This window comes from Ursus arctos, unplaced genomic scaffold, assembly GCF_023065955.2.
Source record: "Ursus arctos isolate Adak ecotype North America unplaced genomic scaffold, UrsArc2.0 scaffold_7, whole genome shotgun sequence".
Taxonomy (NCBI): Eukaryota; Metazoa; Chordata; class Mammalia; order Carnivora; family Ursidae; genus Ursus; species Ursus arctos.
The window spans coordinates 39,429,100-39,456,493 of record NW_026623089.1 but is presented as its reverse complement, the minus strand read 5'-3'; the positions used below and the strand labels follow the sequence as shown (position 1 = coordinate 39,456,493).

General features: G+C 46.8%; 1 protein-coding gene and 1 long non-coding RNA gene across 6 annotated transcripts in view; one reads left to right on the top strand and one right to left on the bottom strand.

Annotated features, from left to right (window-relative positions):
• WDFY4 (WDFY family member 4) overlaps positions 1–27,394 on the top strand; it is a 280,511-nt gene that overhangs the window by 107,956 nt on the left and 145,161 nt on the right. For 4 of the 5 annotated variants that reach the window (XM_057308810.1, XM_057308809.1, XM_026481534.4 and 1 more), the window contains 11 exons: positions 6,074–6,147; positions 8,361–8,522; positions 9,129–9,220; positions 10,925–11,024; positions 13,225–13,430; positions 14,257–14,426; positions 16,457–16,582; positions 19,341–19,505; positions 22,225–22,428; positions 23,120–23,234; positions 24,282–24,439. In XM_057308810.1, coding sequence (XP_057164793.1) covers positions 6,074–6,147; positions 8,361–8,522; positions 9,129–9,220; positions 10,925–11,024; positions 13,225–13,430; positions 14,257–14,426; positions 16,457–16,582; positions 19,341–19,505; positions 22,225–22,428; positions 23,120–23,234; positions 24,282–24,439 — 1,572 coding nt within the window. The remainder of the gene's footprint in view (positions 1–6,073; positions 6,148–8,360; positions 8,523–9,128; positions 9,221–10,924; positions 11,025–13,224; positions 13,431–14,256; positions 14,427–16,456; positions 16,583–19,340; positions 19,506–22,224; positions 22,429–23,119; positions 23,235–24,281; positions 24,440–27,394) is intronic. The other variant, XM_057308808.1, reaches the window with a different exon arrangement.
• On the bottom strand, positions 15,937–19,745 carry LOC130543067 (uncharacterized). The gene is made up of 2 exons (XR_008958092.1): positions 19,237–19,745; positions 15,937–17,286 (listed from the first exon to the last, which is right to left on the bottom strand). It is a non-coding gene; the product is annotated as an uncharacterized LOC130543067 (long non-coding RNA).

Below are 27,394 nucleotides of genomic sequence, written 5' to 3'. Positions count from 1 at the left end.
TGAGTTCTAGTCTTCTCATGTGAAATGGGAAGCATCCCCTGTCCCTCACAGGCTGGTGTGGGGGTCAAACCAGATACTATCTGGGAACGGATTCTAAAACTGTGGAGTACCATATATATATATGGGCTTAAAAAATATATTACCCCGATTCCTTTGGATGGTGATTTGGTGTTGACAAATACTCCTTGAAAGTGCTGACTGAGAGACCCTGAGGGCAGGCCTGAGACTAAGTGAGGGGTACTACACAGAACTTTGGGGGATTGCTCTATTCACAAAGCACCATTTACTGAGTGCCCAAGGGGTCAGGCACTGGCCATGTCCTGGAGACACGTTGATAATCAGGATTCAGCCTCTCCACACAGCTGCCTGGGCCCAGGACGTGACCAGGCCTGCAATGTGCTGGATGCCACAACGAGACAGGCACAGGGCATCAGGGGAGTGGGGTAAGAGCACAGTCTGTTCCGATTTGCAGATCAGGGACTCTGAGGCTGAGTGGGGCAGAAGGCATTCAGTGGGGGAGCATTCCAGGTGGAGTGTATGCTGTTTGCACACAGGGGGGATGAGAACAACTGTGAGGATTAGAGAGCAAGTGGCTTGGAGGGTGCCTGCGGGGCTGTTTGTTTCAGGAAGAGGTGAGACTGGAGGGGGACGGAGATGAGACAGGCAGGAGATGCTAGTCTGCACGAGAGGACGAGCACTTTGGCCAGCCCCTGCTGCAGAAGGATTTTAAAAATGGATTTTCTTAATTTAAAAAATGATATACGCTTATTATAGAGTATTTTAAATTACAAAAAAGTGGGGGTGGAAGCTCCTATTTCTGAGATCCACATGACCGTTGTCAACTTTTCAGGCATTGCGTTTTTATACATTCTAGGCATACTATGCATGTATTTTTATATCGTAGTCATGATCATAGTGTAGATATATTTCAAGTCCTGCCTTTTCTCACATAACAGACATTAAAAATATTTATTATAGACTCTTCTTTTTTCTTTTTTGGTTAAAATACTTTAAACGAAAACAAAGACACTAATATTCTGCTTGTCTGCTCCCTACATCTGACTACGTTAGGAAGGTCTGGAACCAAACCTTTGGAGGAAAATCCATCAGCCAGGCCAGTCACTAGCACAGCCCTTACTCTCTCCTCCTCGCAACTCTGGTTCCAAAGGCGCCTGTGTTAAGAGTAAATACTGCATCTCATTACAAGACAGAGAGACAGGGAGAGCGCCTCCTAGAGCTCATCTCCCAAAGTCTGGGACTCTAAGAGCCAGAGAGTGGCAAAGACACAGCCCTGGCCCATGGACAGGCAAAGTGGGGAGGAAGTAGGGCTTGAGAAGGGAAGATGAGAAACATACGAGGGGCCAGGGAATAAAGGAGGGAGGTATGTGAACCTAGAAGCACATGAGTGCCAGGAAACCCCTGATGACCTATGCTGCACTGCTGCACAGCCAGTCACTCGTAGTCCAAAGAGCATTCGTGAGACCCGCCCAATCCAGAATTCAAGGTCCCTTCCGTGACGGCATGCCCTTTCTTAATCTCACAGCCCAACAAGCCCAGCGCTTGAGCAGCGCTCTTCAACGCTCCATCATGACTCCTTTGATGACCCTCACCAATAATGCTTGTTAAAAATACAAACTTCACATTTTAAAACATTTATTATGGACTTTTACAAGATTTGTTCTGAATCAGAACAATATCTGTCTTATAGCGAGTTCCCGGTTTCTTTACCATTCCCCTATTGTCAAAGTCTTAGATTTCCCCCTAGATTGTTGTTTTGAATAAATGTTATTATAGATGGCAATTTTGTGCATATATTTCCCTTGCTTTGAAAACTATTTCCTTTGAATAAATGATCAAAGTGAAATTATTAGGATAAAGGCTTTATAAATAATTTTTAGATTATTACTAAAGTTTTCCTAACTGTTGATACCTAAGGATGTTAACTAAAGAATGACATGTTAGAATTTTATTTTAGGCCCATTACTCTGGTGGCAGGAGCTCAAGACAAGGGACAGTGGGTCGTGGGATTGTTACAGAAATCCAGGTGGAAGATTTTGAAATCTAATTTTGGCAAAGGCAGTGGGATAAAGAGGATTAATGAAGTTCATCATTCAAATTAGAAGTGATTTAGAACTTAATGAAAGGAACACACTATATAACACTGTGTATAACAAAATACTGTGGGGAGGGGTGCTGCTGAGAGCTAGATTTAGAGGAAAATTTATAGTCACCGGTGTAATGTGTATTAGAAAAAAGAACATTTAAAATTAATGAACGGAACCTTTAGATCAGTAAGTTAGAATGAGCAAACAAAAATGGAAACACAAAAACCCCAAACAAACAAACAAAAACAAAATTCAGAGAAAGAAGGAAAGAAAAAAGAGATGAGAACATTACCTAAGTAGGAAAGAAACAAACATAGACAGGATCACCAAGGCCAATAACTAGTTCTTGTAACACAAACAGACCTGTTGAGATTGGCTAAGGGGGAAAAAACAAACAGGAGGCACAACTAAATAATATTAGGAAGGAAAGGGGTGAGTAACCACAGAGGAATGAGCAATTAGGTCGGCAACAAGAAAATAGGATCAGCAGATTGGTGCCAGTAAATGTGAACACACTTAGCTCATTCCAACAATCTCCAAAATTCACTCAAAAAGAAATAAAAACTCAGATGGTCCCCTAACCATCAAATAACAGAATCACAGGTTTAAAATCTTACAAACAACATCCATAAGGCAAGTCCAGGCCCAGCGTGTCTGTAGGCAAGTTCTGCCAGTCAGGAAATGGGCCATTCCAGCCTTATCAACTCTTCCAGGAAACTGGGAAGAGAGCGCTCCCAGCTTATTTTATGAGCCGATCTTGATTGCAGAACCAAGAAAGGACATATGGGAAATGAAAAAGTACAGGCCAATCTTATTCATAAATATTGCTACAAAAATCCTAAATAAAATATTAGCTAATTGAACCAGGCTCTGGATCTGGGTCTGAAGATGGATGAGAGGGTTATGCAGGAAGCCAGCCAGGTGTGGAATATCGTCTCCCTGTGCACAAGAGGAAAGGAGATATGCATAAATGACCTCACTACACTGATAAACAAGACAGCATGCCTTGGCTGCACCTGACCTTCCAAAATGATGTGGCTGAGTTCAGGCAGCTTGGCTCCAAAGCATCCCTGCCAGCAGCCTGGCCCAGAAATTACCCGTGGAGGAACCCACCACCCTCCCGCTGCCTGTTCCTGGAATGACCATGGGCACCACCCCACCCCTCCCTGAGTAAACGTTTAGGTAAGCTGGTGCTTTTAAAGCTGGAGTTAAGAAAACAAACAACCCACAAAAACCAGAAGCTTAAAAAAAAAAAAAGTAAAACAAAATGACATGAAATAAAATTTAAAGATTAGGGGAACAAAATTTCAAAAAGAAGAGAACTTTTCCAAATGTCTGCCTCTATCAAGTAAAGGAAGGGCAAGGATGTGTTAAGTTGTAGATTTTGTAATTTGTAGGATTGTGTAAAATTTGGAAGTCACTTAGAGGTCAACTGAAGGTCACTGACAAGCCTAGAAAAAAGGCAAATAATGGGGTCAGAAGTGAGGCAAAGGGAGGAGGATGCAGTTGAGACAGTCAGTGGGCTTTTGAAGAAGAAAAAAAGAGAAGAAAATAGAAGGGAAGAAGTTTCAAGACTTAAGGGACTTGAGTCTGACTGTAGGCTGAGGAGGAGGCAGCAGCAGAAAAGGAGGGTTAAAAATACCTGTAGCAGAATCAGTACTGATGGGACAAATCCTTGAAGGAGAGGGAAAGTTTAGAGATAAAAGAGTGGGTTACAAGAGATAGGGTGGGTTCCATGCATGATGATTGGGACAGATAGTTGAGAGGGAGGAGAGAGATAAGAGGCTGAGAAGTAGGGAGAGACAGGAAGTTGAGAAGCAGGGGAGAGACAGGAAGTTGAGAAGCAGGGGAGAGACAGGAAGTTGAGAAGCAGGGGGGGGGAAGGAAGTTGAGGCTTTGGGTTCCTTGAAGAAGGGATAGGCCAGCCGATTCTGAGAGTGAGTTGATCCCGGGGTGGGGAGAGGACAAAATCTGAGGTACTATCCATTTGATATTTAATGAAATCTAATCCAGACATCTTAATGCCGTTCTCAGTACAAAGGTTATGTGACACAGGATAATAACCAAAAGATTACATCAAAAACTGGGGATGTACTGTATGGTGACTAATATAACAAAGTAAAAATTATTGAAAAATAAAAATAAAAATAAACCCTAAAAATAGGCAAAAAAAAAAAAATAACCAAAAGATTCAATTATTCATGTTTCCCAAAATTCAGATACTTGGGATTATGTAAGTTCTAAAGAGCTAGGCAGCCTCCAATGTGATGAGGCAGGTTCTTATTGTTCTCGTGCTCTGGAAAGGAAATAGGAATATGCTTCTGCAGGAAAGGTAAGGGCTCAGGGCACACAAGGTCGGTCGGTCCAATCTTACTGTCTCAGTTCTCCCAGCATTGAGTCGGACAAAGCATTTGCTCGATGACTGCCTTCATGAGTGAACATTCCAAGAGTGCAGGCTCTTGGGCTTCTACAGCCTTGCATGTTGGGGTGCCATGCCTGCCTACCCCCACCCCTGCTGGGGCCGCATCAGCCCACACCAGCTCTCCCAAACGGCAGCTGCCCTCTTCTGTGTGTGCCGGGCAGTGGCTGTGCAAACAGGAGCTGGAAATCTGGTCGTGTGCTCTGGCTTAAGAGCAATCCACTTATTTCATCTTGATTTACTTTGTGTTCACTCTTTTAAAAAATATGATGTGTCCTTATTAAGTGCCCTCTATGTGGCATGTGTGGTGCTAGGCCCTGGGGATTAGAGAGGGTGGTCTCTGCCTTCATGGGCCTCCTCAGAAACCTGGGTTCTTTGCGGCTCTTTTGCTTTCATTCTTAAGTAAGAGGATGGAGCCATGGTCCCCTGCTCGATTCAAGTGAGGTCGATTATTGACCCTACGGGTCATTGTCTGCAGGAGATGCTTGCGGGAGCACAGTGAGCAGACAAGAGGATGGGCTCTGTGGTCAGACAGACCGGGCTTTGAAATCGGGCTCTGCCAATTAGAAACCGTGGGGCTCCAGGCAAGTTTCTTAGTCTCTCTGAGCCTCACTCTTCTTAGCTACTACATGCAGATAATGATACCGCTTTAGGACTTTGCTGGGCCCTTCTTGCCCCTAGAAAATGGTCTCATTTATAAGTGTGGGGTCTTTAAACTGCTCCATGAATGCACTCTTACAATGCCACGTCAGAACCGTCTCCATTCTGGGCTCTAGGAAATGTCAGTATTTGGAAGTAAGGAATAGTAGAGCTCTCTAAAGGGAAACAGGCAGGAGACCTGAAGGCACCCCATGCACGTGCCCCAGCAGGACAGTTAGCAGCTGCGTTTTGTTTGTTATGAATGATAAAGTTCACTCTTGGAATCCGAGTGCGTTCCCTTCAGTGTGCAGCTCGCAGTGTGGCTGTGCGGGAGGGGAGGGGTCTATGCAGGAGGGGAAGGGGCTGTGCTGCAGGTTTCATGGAGGAGGGGATTGAAGAAAGTGACGCGAGCACAAGTTGGGTGTGTGGTTGCGGTAGCATCAAACCAGACAGGCAAGACTCAGCTTCTAATTCCAGTCCTACCACTCGCTGGTGGTGAGTGGGACTTGCCCCTCAACTGGTCTGTCTCAACCTCCATTTCCTCCTCTCTAAGCTTGGATGACTGGTGCTTGCTTTCCAGGCCCCAGTGAGGATGAGCTGCATTTGGTGTGGGGCTACAGGGGCTGCAAGGCTGAGGGAAGACGGGTGTCCTTGCTTCCAAGCTAGACTCCCATTGAAGCACTGGGCAGCCACAGAGATGGGCAAGAGAGGAATGGTGTCTGAGCTTTCCGCTGGGAAAGGCACCCTCTAAGTTCTAGGTGTCAGGAGAGCTGGTCCGGTTCCTGAGCTGCTAAATGTTGTTTGTGATTTCAAGCCTAAGGAGACCATGTCCAGCCCTGGACCTGCTCACATTGCCTGGAATCTCTTCTTTACACGTGTCCTGGTTTCACTGTGTGTTTGTTGTCTCCAGCTCTGGATGAATACTGCGGACAACCTGGAGCTCTCCCTCTTTTCCCACCTTGCGGAAATCCTTCGATCTCCAAGGTAGGCTGGGTTTTGGCAGGGTGGGGGCTAGAACTAATGGCTTCATGCCAAGAAGGGGAACTGAGGGGGCAGGACAGGCAGGGGCTCGGCAGCCACGGCCTTCTCCCATTTCCAGAGCCCTGAGTTCCCAGGTGGCAGCATGTCTGTCTTAGTCCCTGTGGAATGCTGTAACAAACTATGATAGACGGGGTGGCGTATAAACAACTGAAGTGTCTTTCTCACAGTTCCAGGGGCTGGAAGCCTAACATCAAAGCCCTGGCAGATTCTGTGTCTGGTGAGGGTCCCGCTCCCTGGTTAAGAGCAGTCTTCTCACTATGATGTCACCTGGTGGGAGGGGTGAGCGGGCTCGCTGGCATCTCTATTATAAAGGCACTAATCCCACCACGAGGGCTCCACTCTCATGACCTGTTTACCTCCCAAAGACTGCACCTGCAAATACTGTTGCATTGAGGGTTAGGTTTCAATGTATGAATTTTGGGGGACACAAACATTCAGTCTGTGGCAGCGTCCTTCCCAGTGGCTCACATATGTGAGGCAAGTCTCTCTCCTGGTGGATTTGGGCCCCAGGAGGGGACTTTCCAGCTCTGCAACTAGCACCGTCTCAGGGGCTCAGCAAACAAAAACCCTTCTCTGTGTCCCGTTTGCCTCCCAACCCACTTTCCCTCGAAGTGACTTCTCCAAGTCACTTTTTAAATTGTTCGGGGCTCTTTTGGTTTCAAGTGGTAGAAATACAACTCCAACCACCTTAAGGAAGGAAGAAAGGAAGGAAGGGAGGAGGGAGGGCAAAAGGAAGGTTGAGAAAGGACTTTATTGGCTCATACATTGGAATGGGGCAGATCTTCACACGTGGCTGGTGGTGCTCACACTACTTCATCTGACACCTGTTACCCATCTTGTCCATGCTTTCCTCCATGCTGGCTTCATGTGGGCAGACGTAAAGATGGCTGCCAGACAGCTCCTCAGAGCATATCTTCTGTCAGCACAGGCAGCACAGAAGGCTTCTTTTTTACTCATTAGTCTCAGTAATAGGCTAGGGTCTCACTGGGCCATCTTGGGTTATGGGGCCAGGCCAGAGCATGACTTCACCTCTGGAATGGCTGGAGGGGAGTTAGAAAATGGTAGGTCCCCCCAAAAAATCAGGGACTGGGATCAGAATAAGGGAGAAGGGAGGCAGGGAAGCCGCCATAGCAACCCATCTCCTTCCTCACCTCAGGCTGGTCACACCCACGTCCACCTGCCTCCTTTGATGTCTTGACTACATTTGTGAACATCTTTTCACTCAGCCACTCACTGAATATCTATTACAAACCCATTCCATTTCATACCGAGTTCTTAGTGCTGGAAGTTCAAGAGCAGGACAGTGCCGTGGAGAAGGAACACAGAAAAACAGGCCGCATAGTGCTGTGATAAGACAGAACACAAAACACAGTAGGAGCTTATAGGTGGGTGAGCGCACATCTTGCCCATTAGGCTGATGAATACAAACCACACACAGACCTGGGCTGGGTCCGCCTCTGTGTGTATCAGGGATGTGCAGCTTGCAAGAATTTATCGTATTAGTGCTGAAAAGGAAGGAGCCATCCACTCAAATTCACCCTCCTTCATCTTCCTTTTTTCCTTCCCACTTTCTTTCTGCACTTGTTTCTAAAAGATGGACATTTATCCTGGGAGCTGTTTTCTTTGGGGGAGTAGAATTTACTGGAAATTGAATTTGTGATTATCCTAAGAAGGAGGATGCGGATGCTTGAATTCTGTCTTTTTCCCCTTTGACTCTCAATGGCGTGTTCATCCACTTTGTGGTTTGGGGCGGGCAGGAAGAGCACACACCCAGACAGACTCGCCAGGGGCCCGCGCTCCTGGCTGTGGAGAAGTGCTCCGCGGTCACACGCGAGTCTGCTGTCTTTGGTCTGAGTTTTCTGAGACCAGCATTAGTTTTCCCCGAGGCTTAGAATTTAAAAGTCAATAACTGGGGGTTGTCTTTGAAGGCAGTTTCGGGGGGTGGAAGGGCACAGGAGGCTCATCCCTGAACAGCTCTGGCACTTGGCAGACACATATTCAGTGGGTGTCTGACACCATTTTGATGAGTTGCCAAGAGAGCATTGGAGTCAGAGGGCCATGGAGCAAGCCCAGCCTGGGAAACCTTTTTAGCAGAAACACAGCAAATTTGGTTCATTCCAGTAAAAGCTTTTACTGCCTCTCTCCTGGGCTCACAGGGAAGGACCCCGGAATGCTGAAGTTGCTCACCAGACACAGCTTATACCCAAGCTCGTCTTCCTCTTCAATGAGCAAGGCCTCACCTTTTCCAAGATCCCTACCATCATTGCCATCCTGGGCTGTCAGCTGAGGGGCCACTTCAGTATCCAGGACTTGCTCAGGTACTGTGCCAGGCTTCCTAGGGGGATGGGCAGAGCCTTGGGACTATTTCACAAGGGAATATAGGCCCTAGTTCTCTCCTGACCACACTCAACCCAGCAACATGACCCTTCAATGCAGTGGCAGATTCCATTTCCTTGGAACCTTCTAGAGGTTCTGTTCAGGGGTGAGAGTTGAGAAGAGGGTCTAGTCCGCTAGACTCCCGGCAGGGCTATGTGCTCACTGTTCCCTGGTGCTCAGACACACTTACTACCCTGAGAATTCAAGAATTTCCATGAGCACAGTCATCCTCATCAGCCGTTGACCCAACAGGTCTGCTTTTTGCAGACTTCCCAAAGGACAGTCCCAGCTGGCATGGTATTTAGCCTTTTCCGTCCTCATCACTACCTATTCTGTTGATCTGGCAGAGCCAGAGCTAACTGCTCTGATGAATCCCGACAGATTGTAGAAGTCTCTGGAAACACTGCATTGATCACAGAATAACATGATTCACCTCAAACCCTCCCTGGAAGCGGATTTGGGTGGATCTGTGTACAAAACCTTTATGTGTGTTGAGTAAACATGGGTTGAGCCCACCTTTGAATGTATCCTTCTCTCTCTGCATTAAGAATCGGGCTGTTTGTTGTATACACCCTCCAGCCTTCTTCCGTGAACGAGAGGCAGATCTGCGTGGATGGGGGCCTGGACTCCTCAGTGCCTGGTGAGAAGACCTTTCTCAGACGCCAGTCTGAAGGCAGCAGGATGAGCCTGATGGCACCCCCGAGAGCCACCTGTTGTGGGGCCACTTTGTAGAGGGAAGGGCTGAGGCAGAGGAAGGGGACAGTAGCCACAACTGAGCAGTTGCTCCCAAGTACGGGCTTGTGAGGTCATTGTTTTTATGAGCCGGGTTGCAATCAAATCAAATTGTGTATTCTTCCTTTACAACCTGGAATGGCTTCTAAGACCTCCAGAATAAAACTCAGTTCCCAATTGGCCAACAGGGGGAGTCCTTCATGATCCAGTTCCTGCCTACTTCTTGGTTGAAACTGTCCTACCCTTGCTCCCCTGGTGAGCCCCAACTTCAGCACTCTGAAGCACCCGCACATCCTAGTGTGTGATAACGCCCTCCAGCCATGCTTTGCAGGTGCTGTTGCCTTGGCAGAAATGCCTCTCCGGTCCCACCCCACTCCCTACTTCACCCACTGGGGACAGAAATGCCTCCTGGTCCCACCAAGCCAGTTAACTCACCTCCTCTGCTTCTAAAACCCTTGGGCTTACTCTAATGTGCAGGTTTGTGGTTTGTTTCTTTGAGTTTCTCTCCTCCCAGCCAGGTGCGAAACAAGAGCTGTGTCATGTTCCTTCTGCTAGGGCAGGTGTGAAGGGAACAATCACTGACCACTTTGTCCTGGGCCCTCCAGATCTGTGCTGTCCAAGACGGGAGCCTCTAGCCACATGTGGCCACTTAAATTCAAATTTTAACTGATAGAAGTTAAATACAATTAAAAGTTTAATTCTTCAGTCACACCAGGGACGTTCCAAGTACTTGCTAATCACAGGAGGCTAGTGGTTACTGCATCGGACAAGGGAGATATGAAACCTTCTTTTCATTGCAAAAGATTCTACTGGACAATGTTACTCAGTCTAGAAAAAAATCTATTATCCTTAGGTCAAATCTGAATAGTAGGAATTACTATTCCCATTTTGTAGATGAGGAAACGGAGGCTCAGAGAGATTAAGACCTTTGGGGCTAGAATCCAAGTAGAGAGAAATCTGACCCAACTTCTCCAAGCTGCCTCATCAGTCTTATTTCTGCAGCATGGCTTGTGTGCTCTGAATTGGTTGTAAAGTAACTGGCTAACCAAGGGGATGCATGAATGAATGGGTAATGGGACAAAATAAGCTTATTTAGTCACCCCCTCCTTCTTATATGGACTTCATTCTGAACTCTGCAATTCAGGCTCTGTGTTTAGTGTGACATCGGCATGCTGAAGGCCTAGCCTGGAAGCACACTGAGAACAGGAATTGAGATCAAGTACCCCAAATCTCCACTATGCTCTTCCCAGTGCCTCCCATAATGCCCAGCATGTAGTAGGTGGTCAAGAAATGTTACAGCCTATGATGATAATGGGGAAAAAAAACACTTTTCTATTAGAAGATAAATTTGACCCTATTTTTAGGATTTTTGGGGGGGAGTGATGGGAAGCATCAGAAACATCTCCAGTTAAAGGGAACTTTAGGAACATTTTCTGAAGTTCTTTTTAAGCATTGCATAGAAGTCTAGACTTGAATGCCAAAATTTTGAGTCCCATCCATGCCCAAATTCCTGAGTGAACTAAGCATTTGGTGAATATGATTGCTTACTGCAGCAAATATTATGTCTCTTTACATCCGTTTTCTCTCAAATCTGAATTTCCTTTTTTTGTAGCTGGAAGCCAAACATCTGGAAAGACAATCTGGCTCAGAAACCAGTTGCTGGAGATGCTGTTCAGCGTAATATCTTCTTCCCAACTTCATCTGTCCTCTGAGTAAGTAGCTCCAGGAAGAGCGATTTGGCATGAAGTTGCCTCATACAGGGTGCGGTATTAAAACCTTTTCTTAATGAAAAGTTTAGCATCTCTGAGTCGGTTTTCTGCAGTGTGTTTCCTGCACCAGTCAGAAAGAAAATTACATTCTCTCCACCCAATAAAGCAGACCTTGCCCTAAGATATTCTGATGCAAATGTGCAATGGGCATGAGTAACTCAGAACAGATTTGGTATAATTACAATAAGCTCCTTTTGTCACCATTGCTATAGTGTAATTGTTATTGTTTTGGCAGTTGTGACAATTACTGATTTTGATGTCCTGTACTTGGCAGACAATAGAGTGGAGAAATGGTTAGCCTAAATAACATCTATCAAGGAAAAGGCTTGCCAAATTCTTCTGCTATTTACTGTCAGTTTTTTAGTTATTTTTCCAAGTTGGAAAAAGAAGTATCTGCCTTCAATTAACTTTCAAAACAATGTGTAACCATAAAATTCCATTAACCCTCTCCCTCTGACTGCCTGCTTTATGTCCAACTCCGGAGTCAGTCATTCAACAACTATTTGTTGAGCACTTACTGTGTGCCAGACACCATCCCTCACTCCGAGAATGCAGTGCTGAGAAGTCAGTCCAGATCCTTGCTCCCACTGAGTTGACATTTTCATGTGTATGTGTATTTGGGGGACAGAGGAATGGGGTGAGGAGTCACCCTTCAGTAAAACAGCCTTACAAGTAGTGCTTAAAAAGTCTGCATTCCTAGAATCTAAGCATGGTAGAACTGGAAGATGCCTGGGAGATGAGCTAGTCTCTTTCCTTTTTCATCTTTTTGAGTGAGAATATAGTGTAGTGCTTAATCAGTGGAGCTCTGATCTCTAGACCTTCTGGGTTCAAAGCCCAGCTCTGCTTCCAGAGACCTTGGGGAGGTTAGTTAAGCCTTCTGTGCCCTCTTCTTCTCATCTATCTGAGGATAAAATTAGTACCTGCTAAAGATGGAAGTTAATATGTGGCTTGCCCTAAGCACAGTGTCTGGGATACTATAGATACCCCATAAGCTAACTGCTATCATCATCATCATCTCACCATCCCTGCCATCATCATCAACATCATCACCACCACCATCATCATCACCACCACCATCACCATCACCATCATTATCATTACCACCATCATCACTACTACCATGATCATCAGCACTACCATCATCATCAGCACTACCATCATCATCACCACTACCATAATCATCACCACTACCATCATCATCAACACCATCACCATCACCATCATTATCATTACCACCATCATCACCACTACCATCAGCAGCAGCACTACCATCGTCATCACCACTACCATCGTCATCACCACTACCATCATCATCAACACCATCATCATCACCACCAACATCAACATCAAGAAAAATGACCAGAGCTCATCAAGAGCCCTTCCAGAGTCATCCAGTTAGTCACAGGAGGCAGGGAGAGAAGAGAGGACAGTTCTTTGACTCCTAGTCCTGTGGCCACAGCCTCACTCCCTTGTCTGGCAGCTGGCACTGAGAACACTGCCCAGCAAAGATGGACCCTTCTCTGGCTCCCAGGAGGCAGAGTCCTTTGCTGACCCATTACTCCTGAGGTTTGGTTGCCCACCTCCCTGCCCTCCAGTCCTTTCTAGCAAGTTTGTATTCTCCAAACTCATCATTTTAAAATTCATTTTTGAAAGTGACAGTTAAACATGTATTTTGCCTAAACTGATAAAGATGCATAAATATTGGACTATTCCATTGAGATTAATTTTCACCTGTATATTTGAAAACGGAGTTTACCAACCATTGTGTGTTTTATGTGATTGTATTGATATGATTAGATGAGTGGCTAGTCAGACCCTGTAAGTATGAATACTAGTGGGGTAGGGCTATCGAGGGGCCTACACATTTGTACAGGTTGATACAGTTTCAAATTGCTTTGAAAAACTTTAGCCAACTTACACTTCAGCCATTAATAAACATATTCAGCCATTTAACAGCAAACTTGCCAGCATTTTATTTTACCGTTCTTTAAAAATATAACATGTACTTCACTAAGTAATATCCAGATTAACCTTAATTTGCCTCTCCTCGATGACAAGTGAGGCTGGACATTACTTGTATTTCCTGGATGTGTTCTTTGCTCACAGACTGTGAGATAATTTATTGCATTTATTGACCCCACAGGACAAAGGAAGAGATGTTTCTGAGCCTGGGGCCTGACTGGTTCCTGCTCCTCGTGCAGGGCCATGTGCATTCCAGCACCACCGTGCTGGGGTTGAAACTGCTGCTGCACTTTTTGGCAAGCCCCTCTCTCCGTGGGCGATTTAAAGATGGCCTGTTTGCGGGATCCTGGGTGGAGCGCAGCTCTGAGGGCGTGGACATTGTGATAGGTGAGTGTGTGGCCTTCTCCAGGGGGTGGGGTGCCATCTGAGCCTGGGCTGCGGGTGAGGACCTGCCAGGCTCCTTCCTGCTGGGGGCTTCACTGCTCTTGCAGTAGGATCACCTTGACCCCTGACCCCAGTCGGCCCCAGTCCCCTCTTACTTCCTGGTGAGGATCCTCTTTTGTCCTTACTGCTTTCCAGATGCTGGGGCCTTCCTTCCAGTCCTCAAAAGTTTCTTAGCTCTTTTGCTCTTCCTGAGTTGTTTCCCCCAACCCCCAACACCAGTAAGGCTCTCCTGGCTGGTGTGGGTTCATCTGTCAGGTCTTAGTTCAAATGCCACTTCCTCCAGGAGAGGAGGGTCCCACCTGAATTAGGGCACCTCTGTTTTACTCTTTTGCCCCCAATACTTTTCTTTATGCTGCTTGTCACAATTCACAAGCGTATATTTATTTGGGTATTTAATTCCTTAATGTCCATCCCTCCCACTGAATTCCAAGTACTTGGTGAGGGTCTGGGCTTCTGTATATTTGGTTGAAATGCTACGTCCCTGTTGCTTAGTATAAAGTTGCCCTAGTGCTTCTAAGGTTGTAGGCACTAAATATGGATCTGTTTTTGAATAAACGAATGAAGGAATGAATCAGTATGTCAGGAATAGGAAAAGGAAGTCTTGTTGAATACTTTCTTATGTCCATGCATGTATGACATATTCTATCTGGCATTTCTATGGGATGGGTAGGTGGCAGGGAATCCCTTCATGGGCCCAATCCCCACCTTGACCAGAAGCATTTTCGACTGTTACCGATTGGATTTTGTTCCCCTTCCATCTGATCAACAGATAACCTGAAGAGCCAGCCCCCCACGTCTGACCAGAGCCCCTGCCTACTTCCTGGGTTCCGAGTCTTGAAGGACTTTCTGGGCCACCATGTGCACATTCCGGAAGTCTACCTCATTGTGTCCAGCTTCTTCCTGCAGACGCCACTTACAGAGTTGACAGATGGGCCCAAAGTAAGTTCCTGGAGTGTCCCTGGGTTGGAGTGACACACCTGGTTTTCTGATCCTATGTGACCAAGGTGGTTCCCTGAGATTCTCCACCCCTACTTCCATCCATTTCTTCTAACTCATGTGTTTGACCTACTTCCTTCCCCTTTGGGCAGCTTTTCAGATCCCCTGAGCTCCTGGGCCTCTGCCTCCCATCCTCCCTGCCGGCAGGTCTGTGTTTTAAGTCTTTCTCCTTCTGGGCATGGCTAGAGCAGTCACATGATGATGGGGGTGGCATGGGGAGGTTAATTGCTGCCCCCACAGAATTAGAGCCTCAGCTTATGCCTTCTGAAAAAGCCTGTCTCTTTACCTAAACCATGCCCCTCGATTCCCCTACATTTTAGCGTAAACCATCTTCTGCCCCAAAGCTGCCTTTGCTCAGATGATTTACCTCACAGTGGGAGTGGAGAACCCCAGAGGGGGGCATTGCCCTGGCACCCCACTTTCCACCACCTGTTTATGCCATGACCCTCTTTATCACCCTCTCTCTATTGTCACTGGCAAAGGGTAGCTCTTCCAGGCTGATCTGGATTCCTTCTGCTGCTTTCCTGAGTGACCTCGCCAGTGGTTGACCCTTCTTTCTCCTGTGTTTTTAGCACCTCCTTTCTACGGACTTTTTCCTCATAGACCATAAGTATTGCGAACTGCATCCCACCTAAAACCACTTGACTCACACTCTTGACCAACTGCTGTCTTATTTATCATCCTCGTGTCCTTCCTTAGCCAAATTTCTCCAAAGAGGAGCATGCACTCACTATACACAGCTTCTCACCACGCACCCACTCACTCATTTGCACCACATCCAAGACTTCATGAGCTCCCCTGTGGGACCCTTTGTGATTGGGTGCCCGCCTTGTCTCTCCAGCCCAGCTTCTTCGCTGCCTGCCCTTTGTGCTGTGCACCTCCTGAGTCACCTCTCCGATAAGGCCAGCTGCTTTGTGCTTGCCCCCCCGTGCCCTTAATGAGCTCTTACTCCCATGTCTCCTGCCTGGGAGGGGTCGCCCCTCAGTCCTCAGCTCAGATTCCAGCTCCGGCTTCGACCCCTAGACAGGGGGACTCATTCCCTCCCGTGCGCACACCTTCCCCTTAACCGGCACTGACACGGTTACGTGGTTTCCTCTCTCCTTAGCCACTAAGCCCCTCGAGAACATACCCTACTTCTTTCCTTCCTGGGTGCCTGAAAAATAGCAGATTCAAAAATTGTTTTTCAGTCTCAACTGAGTTGAGTTAAATTGCACTGAGTTGAGTTTGGGGGAGGGGCATGGCTCTATAAATAGAAGTCTAGAAAATCTACCTCTCAAGCACATCCTTATACTTGACCTCTCTAAATCTTGATATATGCTAATAATATTAGAGACCACACTTCAAAATAAAGTTCTTAATATACTGTGCTAGGTTCACCGCAACCCTGTATTTCAATTTCTCCAAGAATGTATCGTAGGGAACAAACATCTGCTGAATGTCAGGACCCATGATAGATGTTTTACGTATTTTATTTCGCTTGATATTTATAACCATCCTGTGGGGTAGAGAATGTAATTTTCATTTCACAGAGAAGGAAACTGAGTTGCCAAGAGGCCGAATAAGCTGCATAAGCCCAGCTTTTAAGGAGGCAAAGTCAGATCACCCTGCTGGTCAACCCCTATGTTCCCTCTGCTACACTCGGCACTTTCCCCAAAGCCTTTGAATTCCTCATATGTCCTCTGTAATCTCATTTACAAAAATTCATTTAAGTTGATTGTGATTTCACACCAAACGAAAGAGCTAAACTCGATGCAAATTGCTGGTGGGTCTGCAGCACCTTCTTGGGGGTGTGCATTTCCCTTGTGCACCCCTGAGTGGGCTGAAGTTCTCCACATGGGCCAGCCACCTAGGCTGCTACTGTGCTGTCTTTCCTTTCCCACTCGGGCCCCCTGGGAAACACGATACATTGGCTGGACAGCCGGTCCCCTTGGTGTGCTTCCATGTCTCTCTACAGCCCTTGCCCCCTCTTTCAGGGTAGCCTGGACGCCATGCTCCAGTGGCTCCTGCAGAAGCACCACAACGAAGAGGTCCTTCGGGCTGGGCTGTGCACTGAAGGTGCCCTGCTGCTTCTGGAAATGCTGAAAGCCACCATGAACCAGGTGAGAGCCATTCCCCTCATCTCATGAGGGAGTTTCTGATGGGAAGACAAGTTTGACTTTTTCCAGCAGCTTCCCTTGCTGATAATTAGCAAGTGTTATTCAGAACTCTTGATAGAAGAGGCAAGGTGGGTTCCTTGTGATAACTTGGTTGCTCAGTGGAAAACACAGCCTAAATGTCCCCAGTGGAGTTTACACACTCTTGCCAGAAGACATCTATTTTCCATTGGTTTACATATTTGAGTCTCTTCACTGGGAGATTTAATGCCTTCCGTCAGGGGAACATTCCTGAGCAACTGCTCTAGGTCAGCAGCTTCAGGGGCTGGCAGGGGGTGGAAGGGGGTCTCTCCCCTCAAGGAGCTCACCTCCACCAGGACAGGTGGGCCTCACACGTGAGTGAGCTGTGAGGTCGAAACCTGTTAGAGAAGACACATGCCCACCAACTACGTACATGACATGGAGAGCCATTGACTCAGGCCTTTAGAGTCCAACAGAGGTAGGTGGAGAGGTTATTTTAGACATGAAGGCAAGTGTGAGGGAGTAAAGGCCATGTGGCCTGTGAATGGGGGTAATTGTGAGCCAGATAAACAAGAACGTGCATGAAAGGCTGGAAACTTCTGACTTCATTCTGTAGACCCCAAGGGTGACTGGAGGCTTGATTCTGTGTGGGGAAATCCTCTTACTTCTGTAAAATGATGCATGCTTACCTTTACAATTTAAAAAGAAGAGAAAGCTAGAAAGTAAAAATCACCTGAAACACATGCAGAGATAACCACTGTGAACTATAGTGGAATGTTCTCCCAGACGCCTAAGATTATACCACATCCTTACAGAGGGTTAGGCCACGTAAGCCACTCTTGCCTTTTTTTCTCAACATGTTGTTGGGAATTATCCTTATTTGTACATGGAAATTTATGTTGTTTTTCAGAATGTTCATTGTTATAAAAAGTCTGTAATGAACTTTTTTGAGCAGATATCCTTTCTCTGTAGTTTATATTCTCCTTAGGGTGAATTCTGGAATGTAGGATAGTGGGTCAAAGTGTCCTTCATGTATTTTCTTTTGGACACACTTCTCAGAAGGTTGCATTAGACATTAAACATACACAGTCCTCCCCCTAAGGTACCTCCCGCCATCTTGCATAGGAGTGCCCAACCCATCCTCACAGCCCCAGCTGTTGGGTCTTGGCTTTTGACTCAGTTTAAAAGTCACATCTCTAATATACCAGATAAATGTTTTATGTTTGACATTAGAATGTAAATGCCTGGCCTTTTTTTTTTTTTTACTCCTTTCAGCATACTATACATTTCCTTTATTTTATCTGCTTTCATGTTATTCGTTTCGTTTGCTTTTTAAAAATAACATTAACTGGCTAGAAAGGTAACAAACTCTTTATGCTGCAAACAGAAAATATGCTTTTTTTTTCAGGCACACAACCCCAAAATTAATTGAACAATTAATTCCATGTAATGGAACCATGAGTACGTTTTCCAAAGAAGGAAAGTATACAATTCACGTGCTCTGACTAGGACAAAACAAAATAAAATGGATCGCAACAATAAAAAACAGAGAGTTTAACCACGTTAAAATAATATGAATCAAGAGGTCTTTAAAACTGCAATCACATTAATTCTAGAAAACAAAAAAAAATTTGAAGATGCCAAATGTCAAAATCTTAGAACTAGACAGAAAAAAAAATCAGGAGACTATATCTAAAGTTCTTTAAATCAATCCACAAGTCCTCGGCTCCTTAGGTAGTGGGAGAGTGTGGGGTAAAGTGGGAGAAGGTGGGGTAAAGAGAGCATGAGCCTACAAATACAGAATAAGAAGGAAGAAATAATCCTACAGAAAATTAAATGAAGTAAAAGAGGCCATTTGTGCAAACTGAATAAAATATCTATTAAAGAAGATCAAAGAGACATTTAAGAGCCTAAACAAGGCAATAATGAAAAAAATTGGGGCCCAAGAGTTTCATAGGAACAACTTAAATAATATAAGAATTATGGATTTAACATCTTCTTGAAAAAAAGAAAAGAGAACAGGTTTTTTTCAGTAAAGCTAGCATAATAATTATATCAAACCTGACAAACATATAACAAAAAGAAAACTGTGGCCCACTATCATTTATAAATATGCACTCAAAATCATACATAAAATATTTAAAAACAGAATAAGGAAGTGCACTGAAAGAATAGGAACAGAGTAACTTCGTGAGCTCTTTGCAAAAATGCAAAAAATCTGTTGATGCAATTTGTCATAGGTAAGTGGCTAAAAAAACAAGCATATGATTACCTAATTACATGCTAAAAGAATATATAATAAAAAAATTAAATACATTCTTGTCTTTAAAAAGAACAAAAAGTGTGATCTGTACTTTCTTAGCATAATCACACACACACACAGACACACACACACACGCACACACAAGCCCCATTGCTTGGGTTCAGTTCTTGGCTTTGTCCCTTATCTGTCGGGTAACTTTGGCAAGCTACTTAACCTCTCTGCGCCTCTGTCTTCCCCCCTGTAAAACAGGAGTAAATGTAGAGAGTTGATGTGAGGGGAGAGGAGGAATGCCTGTGAAGCCCTTGCAACAATGCCTGCACACATTAAACCCTTCCCCAACGGATGGCCAGTATCCTGGGCTAATCCATAGACTTACGTGTCTGCAATTAGGTGTCTTGCTGACCGTCTCAGAAAGCCCCCTGGCTCCTCTTCAGCCCCCAGTCACGTTCCCGTGCACGTTCTCATGAAGTGTGCCTTCAGCCCTCAGGAGGCTCTGGAGATGACGCCTGGGAACGGACTTTCCCTGCCAGCGTGCTGCAGTTCCTGGGCCTTGTGCACAGCACGTACCCCCAGGATCCTGCCTGGCGGGCCCCGGAGTTCCTCCAGACATTGGCTGCAGTCACCTTCCCTCTGGGAACCCGCAAGGTAGGACATGTCACTGTTCTGCCCAGTGAGAGCAGGGGTGAACGTCATCATGCTTCAAGGGCAAAGGGAGAAATTCCTCTCTATCCCTACCCCAAACTAAAATGCATTTTAAGGCAACTTGGCTGAAACATGAAGTAAACAACTTGGGTAACTTTCCTTTACTTGGCTGAGATGCAGCTTGAGGTCACTTTCAGCTCTGAGATTCAGTAATTTTTTGAGTTATCAGGAATCTTAGTAATGAGAAATTTGATGGCAGACCAAGTCCAGCTCTATATGGAATACTCACACTGCTAGCGTGAACCAACAAATTCCACCGCAGGAAGCCACTGGCCCATACACACCAGACAGGAGACAGGGAACAGGAAGCGTCCTATCTTCAGGTCTCATGACTCTCATCCTGTCTGCAGGTCACGCCCTGGGACTCCTTGCTGTCAGAGGGTTTGCTGAGGCTCAGCTTAGAGCCAGACAAACCGAGGTTGGGAGGGCAAAGGGCCAACTGGGTTCTGAGGACGTGGTGTGAGTGTGAGCCACGGAAAGACCCAGCAGGCCAAGGGGGCTCGGTGGGTTGGGAGCGTGTGGCAGCTGAGAGGAGCAGGTGAGGACGGTGGAAAGGGCTGGTGCAGGAGAGGAAGGGCAGGCCTCCCCTCATCACCCCTACCATCGTGTAGTAGGAAGTTCAACAGGGAGGGTAAACCAGTGACACGTGTCTGCAAATCCATAACTATAGCTAAAGGAACATGTTAGAAGGCACGCGGTGCTAGGTGGAAGGTTTAGAAGCCGTGGCGAACACAGCGTGGGCATGCAGTATTTGCTCCATAATTCTTTGCTGAACAACCAAATGAATAGGACCAATGTGTTCGTTCAGCTACTCTATTTTAGGTGTGTGTTCATGGTGATAAGCTGCCATCTCCTGACCACCTCAGCAGTCCTGAGCCTGGAGCTTTATCTAACCTTAGTAACACGCTAGGCAGGAGGATTCTGCAAGGGGAAAGTGAGATCCAGAGGGGCCAAGTGGGGCTGAGCAGTTTCTGCTGCATTTAGTGGGGACTGTAAGACCCATCTCACAAAATGTTCGAGAGAATGAAATAGGCCAGAGTTTACATGATTCATGAGTGACAGAGCCAAGATTGAAACCTCACTCTCACCTCAAGGCCTGCATCATTTCCATCAGTCAGTTTAAAATGAAATTAAATGGCCAAGTAAAATTGGAGTAGTTTTAATGAAAAAACTAAATATAATGACTAGAAGATTTACAAAAAGATAAAATGGTTTGGTGGGTTAATGAGTTAAAGGAACATACTGGAAAAGTAGGCGTTAAAAAAAAAGATGTGGCAAAGAGCAAAGGCAGTCACTGTGGGCAGCCCAGGAGGGGTGGTGGATGGGAGAGAGTCCAGGCGCCCCTGGACCAGTCAGGGAGGATGGACGATCCTTCAGGCTGCCCCTCACCATCCCCCAAACTAGGGCTTCTGGAGGGGACCAGGACCCCGAAGTCTGTGGCCTGACATCCTTAGTCCAGGTCCCCACCTTAGCTTCTACACCTGCAGGCCAGGCTCACCATATGCTGAGCCGGGGTTCCAGCTGGCTGCCCGCCCACAGCCCACACTCTGACCCAGGGCTCTTCCTCCTCACACTCAACAGTTCCTGCCTGGAGGCAGGCCTGGCCCAAAGTCACTTCCCCAGCGACCACAGATAAGCCAGACTCTGTCTTGGGACTCCTGGCTCCAGTTTCAAAGTCTTATCCCCACACCTCTGAGCTGTGTCCCAGCTCCCCGTCAGCTTCAAAAGGCCTTTGTTGCACAGAAAACACGATAGGCCCTCTTCATGCAGAAGGCTGGTGGCCAGAAGGCTTCGATTTGCTGTAAATATATATGGCATCTTTCCAGTCAAGGCCGCTTGGAGCTAATTAATGCAGCCACCACCTCCCTAGGTGCCATTAAATTCATTTTATGGCTTAATTAAGAATGGCTGCATTAATTTTATGAATGAGCAAAGGGAGGTGCCAACAGATGAACGTGCATGAAAAGTTCATGGGCCAGGAGTCAGGAGCCCCTGGCCGCGTGTCCTTGGGTGTGTCATTCGGTCTCCCAGCATCCTCATGTCCTCCTGGAGGGATCTGGGCTGACAACCCCTGCCTCATCAATCTCAGATTTTTATAAACATAAAAATGAGAAAGTGAAGGCCAAGGCATTTCAGGGACTTGGATGCCAGGACTTGAGGAAGTTCTGTTTGTCTTCCCAGACGGTCCAGTCTGTCAACATCAGCAGGGCTGGCAGGCAGTAAAGGTGAGGGCTCCACCAGGAGGTGGGAACAGCCTCTCCTGAACATAGCACTGCTACACGCACTGTTTTCTCACTGTGGCCTCACGTGTCTTTGTGAGGTCTTTTCATGGTCGTCATTTGACTGACCATGAGCTCTGGCTTCAAGGAGGAAGTGGCTTGCCCAGGATCCAGTCTGGGCTTCAGTGGCCACCACTGCAGGCCTCTCTTGCTCCATGCTCAGCTTCTTTCCATGGCTCCCACCTACCTCATGTTCAGAGACCACAGCAGGCCCTCTGATGAGCAGTGGGACTCTGGGCAAGTCACCCTTCTCCTCAGAGCCTTCATTTCCTTACATGTTAGTGGGTTTGATAAGGACCCCACCCATGTACACCCCAGAGGTGGACGTGAGAGTGCTCTGAGGCAGGGCAGGCCACTCATGCTGGGGCTCTCTTGTCTCTGAGGAGCCCATGACTCAGCCTGCCCAGAACGCCAGCAGCCCGGGGACTGAAGCCGAAGGCGACGGCATTGCAGAGGGTCTGCAGGCTCCTGCCTTGTCACATCCCACCTGGCGGCAGCTGAGGGAGTTCATGCAGCTACTCTTGAGGGAGTTCTTGCTGGCGGCCTCCAACCCCAAGCAGTGGCTGCCACTGGAAGTGCTCCTGGAGGTGAGCTGGAAAGGGTGTTTTAGGGCTGTGTGCTGTGGGAACAGGCCTGCGAGGACACGGGCATCACAAGGGCAGGGGATGCCCAGGAAGACCCGGAGATGGTCTTTTTGGAGAGCTCGCCTAGGCCTGCAGATGCCGGCCCGCTGGGGGTTGAGAACACCTGCTGGGAATGCAGTGGTGCGGTGGGAACCACAGACCCTGGCACGGCAGGGAACTCACCAAGCAGCTTGTGGACAGATGGGTGAGGGCAGGGCTTAGCCAGGTCCCTAGAAGCAGAGCCCGAGGCTGGGATTTTGCGGAAGTGATTTGGGGGCTGTGCTCTCAGGAGAAGCAGGGAAGGGCGGCAGAGGGGTTCAGGGGGAAAGCGAGCTAAGAAATGGTCTCCGCCATAGCCTGGTCCCAAGGGGAACACTTGGTGTGCTATCTGCATCTCCGAGTTGCCCCACCTTGAGGTACCTGCCCGGTAGTTGTTGCCTGTGGGTCCTCCACAACTTGCCTCCTCCACTCAGGAAGTAGGCGTCACCTCTCGGGTGAGGGAACCTCGTCAGCAGAGGGCAATGCCCTGGAGAAGGGGCAGCCGGCACTCCTGGGAGCTGCGTAGTAGCCTACGGGCCATGCAAGAAAACTCGGTGGGCACGAAGTGGACGTGATGGCTGTGTGGGCACTCTCTTAGTCCCCAGTGTGCTTCCAGGCTTGTCCGGACAATGCCACCAGCCAACAGAAGCGAGACTTCCAGTCTGAGGTCCTGCTTTCCACCATGGAAATATTTCACACGCTGAGTGGAGGCAACGTGCCCATGCTCAGAGGTGAGTGGGGGGTGACTTTTTCCTCCTAATGACACAGAGCTTCTGACAGCTGAGCAGGAAAGCCAGCCCCTGGCTCACAGTGCTGCAGGGCCCCTTGGGAGCCATGGGAAGCCACCCTCCACCTGCACGTCGTCCTTCCACAAATCCACAATGAGAGCTCATTGGCCCTGCCTAGAGGCCCCAGGGGAGGCATGTGTGCCCCTCTCCAGGACACCCCTGCCATCTCTGGGCCACTCAGAGACAAAGCCTCTGAGCTCAAATCCATTCTCCTCTGGCTTCAGTAGGATTCGCCTTTTCCATTGAGGGAAGTCAAGCTGGCAATTGGAATTTAACATTCTTCTCAGCATCTTGTTCTGTGGTTTCTGAGCCACGGAATCCTTAGTGACATGGCTCATCTTCTGACTCTTCCTTGTCCCACAGTGTGGCAACCCTGACTTTTGGTCTTTCTTGGGGAGCTTCTGTGGGGTGGTAAGGTAGCGCGGTGAAAAGCATGAGCTGGGAGTCCCAGTTCCACTCTTGGCTCTGTCACTAGACAGCGGTGTCACTCGGGGCAGGTGCCTGAAGCTGTGAGCGGGATGGCAACTGTGGCTAACTCAGAGGGTTGTTACAAGGATAGCTGAGGTCATCACATCCCCATCTGAGCACAGTGCCTGCTTTATCCTCTGTTCCCTGTAGCAACGGAGCCGTGGGTCACCGTGACAGCCTTCGCATTTACCTTATGCCTTCAGTTTTCCTCCACCTTCCTTCCAAATGCCTACTAGAAGAAATGCCACCCCTGGTTTGCCTTTTCCCCACTTGGTTTATGTCACTGACTAGATTGTTCAAGATTAATTTACTTTGAAAAAAAAGTGTATTCATTGGGCACCTACTGTGTATAAGACCCCATTTTCCAGCAATGGTATATAGAAGGTTACATCGGGGTATACAGAGGTGAGTAAGCTGTGGTTGGTTACCACGAGGGGCTTGGAGACTGTTGTGGAGAGAAGGCTATTTGGACTCTGATGATTTCTCAGACATGGTATGTGTCCTCACTGCCCCTGCCCCCAGGCAGTAAAGAGCCTCAGCCAAATACAGAAGCTGCTGCTGCTCCTTCACTCGCAAACATCTCCCACTTCACCCAGAAGCTGGTGGAGAAACTGTACAGTGGGATGTTCTCAGCAGACCCCAGACACGTTCTTCTCTTCATCACAGACCGCATCGTGGTGGTAAGAACCCTGGGCTGGCCATGGTTGGGTGGGGATCTCCTGCTGACCCACCAAGTGTCTGTATGACACACTGTTAGCTGCTGACTAGTTGGTCCAGTTGGAGCTGCTGTCCTTCCTGGAAATACATTCTGAGAGGGTTTGGAGGAAGGAGGAGGAGCTTTCTGGCCCAGGTAGTACCTGGTGGATGTTGAGTGCCCTGCAGGGCTCTTACCTCAGACCATTTGAGATCCATCGCAGTGAGTGGGAGCAGCAGGCCCCTGTGCTGGCGGCTGAGCTCTGTCCCCTCCTAGACTCTACATCCCTACTTTGGATTTTTATTGTGATTGTTGGTTTAATCTTAGTTATTATTATTGCTCATTGACAAAGGGCCAAAAAGCTCCTTATCTCCAAAAGGCCTATTTCATTTCATTCTTACTATGCACCTCCATGGGTCATATTTGGGCCTTCCTGAAATTGCCATGAGTATTTTTTCCTAACCCTATTATTCCTGCGTGCGCTCTCCTTCTCTCCCCAGATCAACCTACACACACACCCACACAAGCAAATGCATGTCTGTAGATACACCTTTAGATGTAAGTGTGTGTGTGTATACATGTGCACACATATTTTATTGTACATGTGTACACACACACAGAATCACACCATCTCAGAATTCTGGTTGGGAACTCTACCTTGTCCTCATCTTCCATTCTAGAAACTTTTCCTGACAAGTGGCCGTTCACTCTTTCCTTGAACCCTTCCTGTCTGAGGAGCTCACGCTGGCGTAAGGCAGTCCCAGCCAGTGGGGCACCTGTGATTGCTGGAAAGCTGAAATCTGCCTCCAGAAACTCCTGCCAGTGATTCTCAGCATGCTTTCTGCAGCAGAACCCAGGGGAGCCACTCTCCTTCCTCTTCACACCTCATAGAGAGGGTGACATCAGTGTCCCCAGAATACTTCTGTCTGTGGAGTCAGCTGCAGACCCCAGGACTGGGCCTTGGCATAGTTCCTAGGGTGCTAGTCAGTCTGGCTGTCTCACAGTTCTGGGCAAGCCTGAAAAGGACGTATTCAGATGCTTCCTCAAGAATAACCCCAAGATGGGAGAAATAGCCTTCTCAACTCTGAAGGGATTAAAATCAGATTCTTGGGAAGTTGTGTTGAGAAATGAGAGTAGCCACTGAGCTCCCATCTTAGCTCAGGCCACAAAGACAACACCACGGACTGTCAACCATGGACTAAACAACAGACATTCTTTCTCACAGTTCTAGAGGCTGGCAAGTCCAAGATCAAGGTGCCCAGAGATCTGGTGTCTGGGGAGAGTCCTGTCCTGGTTTGCAGATGGCCATCTCCTCACTGAATCTTAACATGATGGAGGGAGAGGGGAAGCAAGCTCTTTCTTGTCTCTTCTCATAAGGCCACTCATCCCACCATGAGGGCTCCATCTTCAAGACCTCCTTACCTCCCAGAGACCCCATCTCCAAGTGAGAAGCTAGGGTTTCAACATAGTTTTGGGGGGATGTAAACATTCAGTCCATAGAAGCTCCCCAGTGCTCAAAGCAAACACTCAGAGCTAACATCAGAGAGTGGGTGCCCCCTGGGGCTGATGTGCTTTCAAGGGGGTGCCAGGTCAGACTCCGCTCTGCACATATCCGCCATCCTTCTCTCCTCCTTGCTGCCTTGGACTCTCACAAATCTTAACTTCAGGTTGACAGATGTGACCCATCTGAGGAGTAGGACAGGATGATGATTAAAAACATGAATCCCAATTTCCAGAAGATTTAAATAAAACTTAAAGTCATAGGTATAAACACATACCTATGTAATTCGAAGAGAGCAATCTATAACTGACAGGTGACCTAATAGACTGAAACATTTTGCACATAATTTTTGGATATGGATTCTTTAAACATTTTTAAATTTATTTTTATTGAGATATAATTGACATATAACATTGTATAAGTTTAAGGTATGCCACGTTGACTTGGTACATTTATGTATTGCGACAGGATAACCATCATGGTGTTACCTAACACCTCTATCAAGTCACGTAATTATCTTTTTTTTTTTTTTGTGGTGGGAACAATGAAGATCTAGTCTCTTAGCACTTTTAAGGTTTATAAGACAGTATTATTGCCTATAATCACTATGCTGTGCATTAGACCTCCAGGATTTTTTTTTTAATCTATTAGTTATGATGAAGCAATGCAGCCAAGTAGATGGTTGGTCCCATCAATGTTAAGGCTTCAAATCAGGACCTTCTGCCCTCCCTCCTAAGTTTCTCATCTACTAAAATTTGTTGGCCTCCCTTCTACTTTAGATGGTATGGTGGGTAAGAGCATGACTCCAGAGTCTGGTGTGGGTTTGACTCTTGCTGACCACTTAACCTCTCTGACCCTCAACCTTCTTATCCCTAAAATGGAATAATTTCATGATGCTAACTTATGATGTTATGATGCTTAAATGAGGCAATTCATGTAAATCAGTGCAAAAATGCTTAATAGGATAACTGGAATATTGTAAACACTCTACACATAACTATTATTAATAGTTAATAATATATTAAAAATTAGACACTATTAATAGTATGTTCTTATATAGAGAGAATCAAGTATCAACCATGTTCCTGGCATTTCAGAAATTTCTGGTTCCTGTCTATTTTTATAATAGGATGGTGGTAAACTTCTAATTTCTTTCTTTTTTTTAATTTCCTTTTTTCTTTTTTTAATTTTTAATTATAATTTTTAAAAAATTTCATTCCGACACAAGTGTTTGATAAATCCAGATGTTTGAATTAACTTTAGTGATCATTCACTTAAATAGAAGCTCAAAGGTAAAGGAAAGTAGCCCTATTTGAATTTTAGATCACATCGCTCTCTGAAATACAGAACAGAATCTAAGATTGTGTCATTTTCACAGTTAACTGGGTCAGTAACTAAAACATGCAGTGTTCACAAGCACGTGTGTGTGTGTGTGTGTGT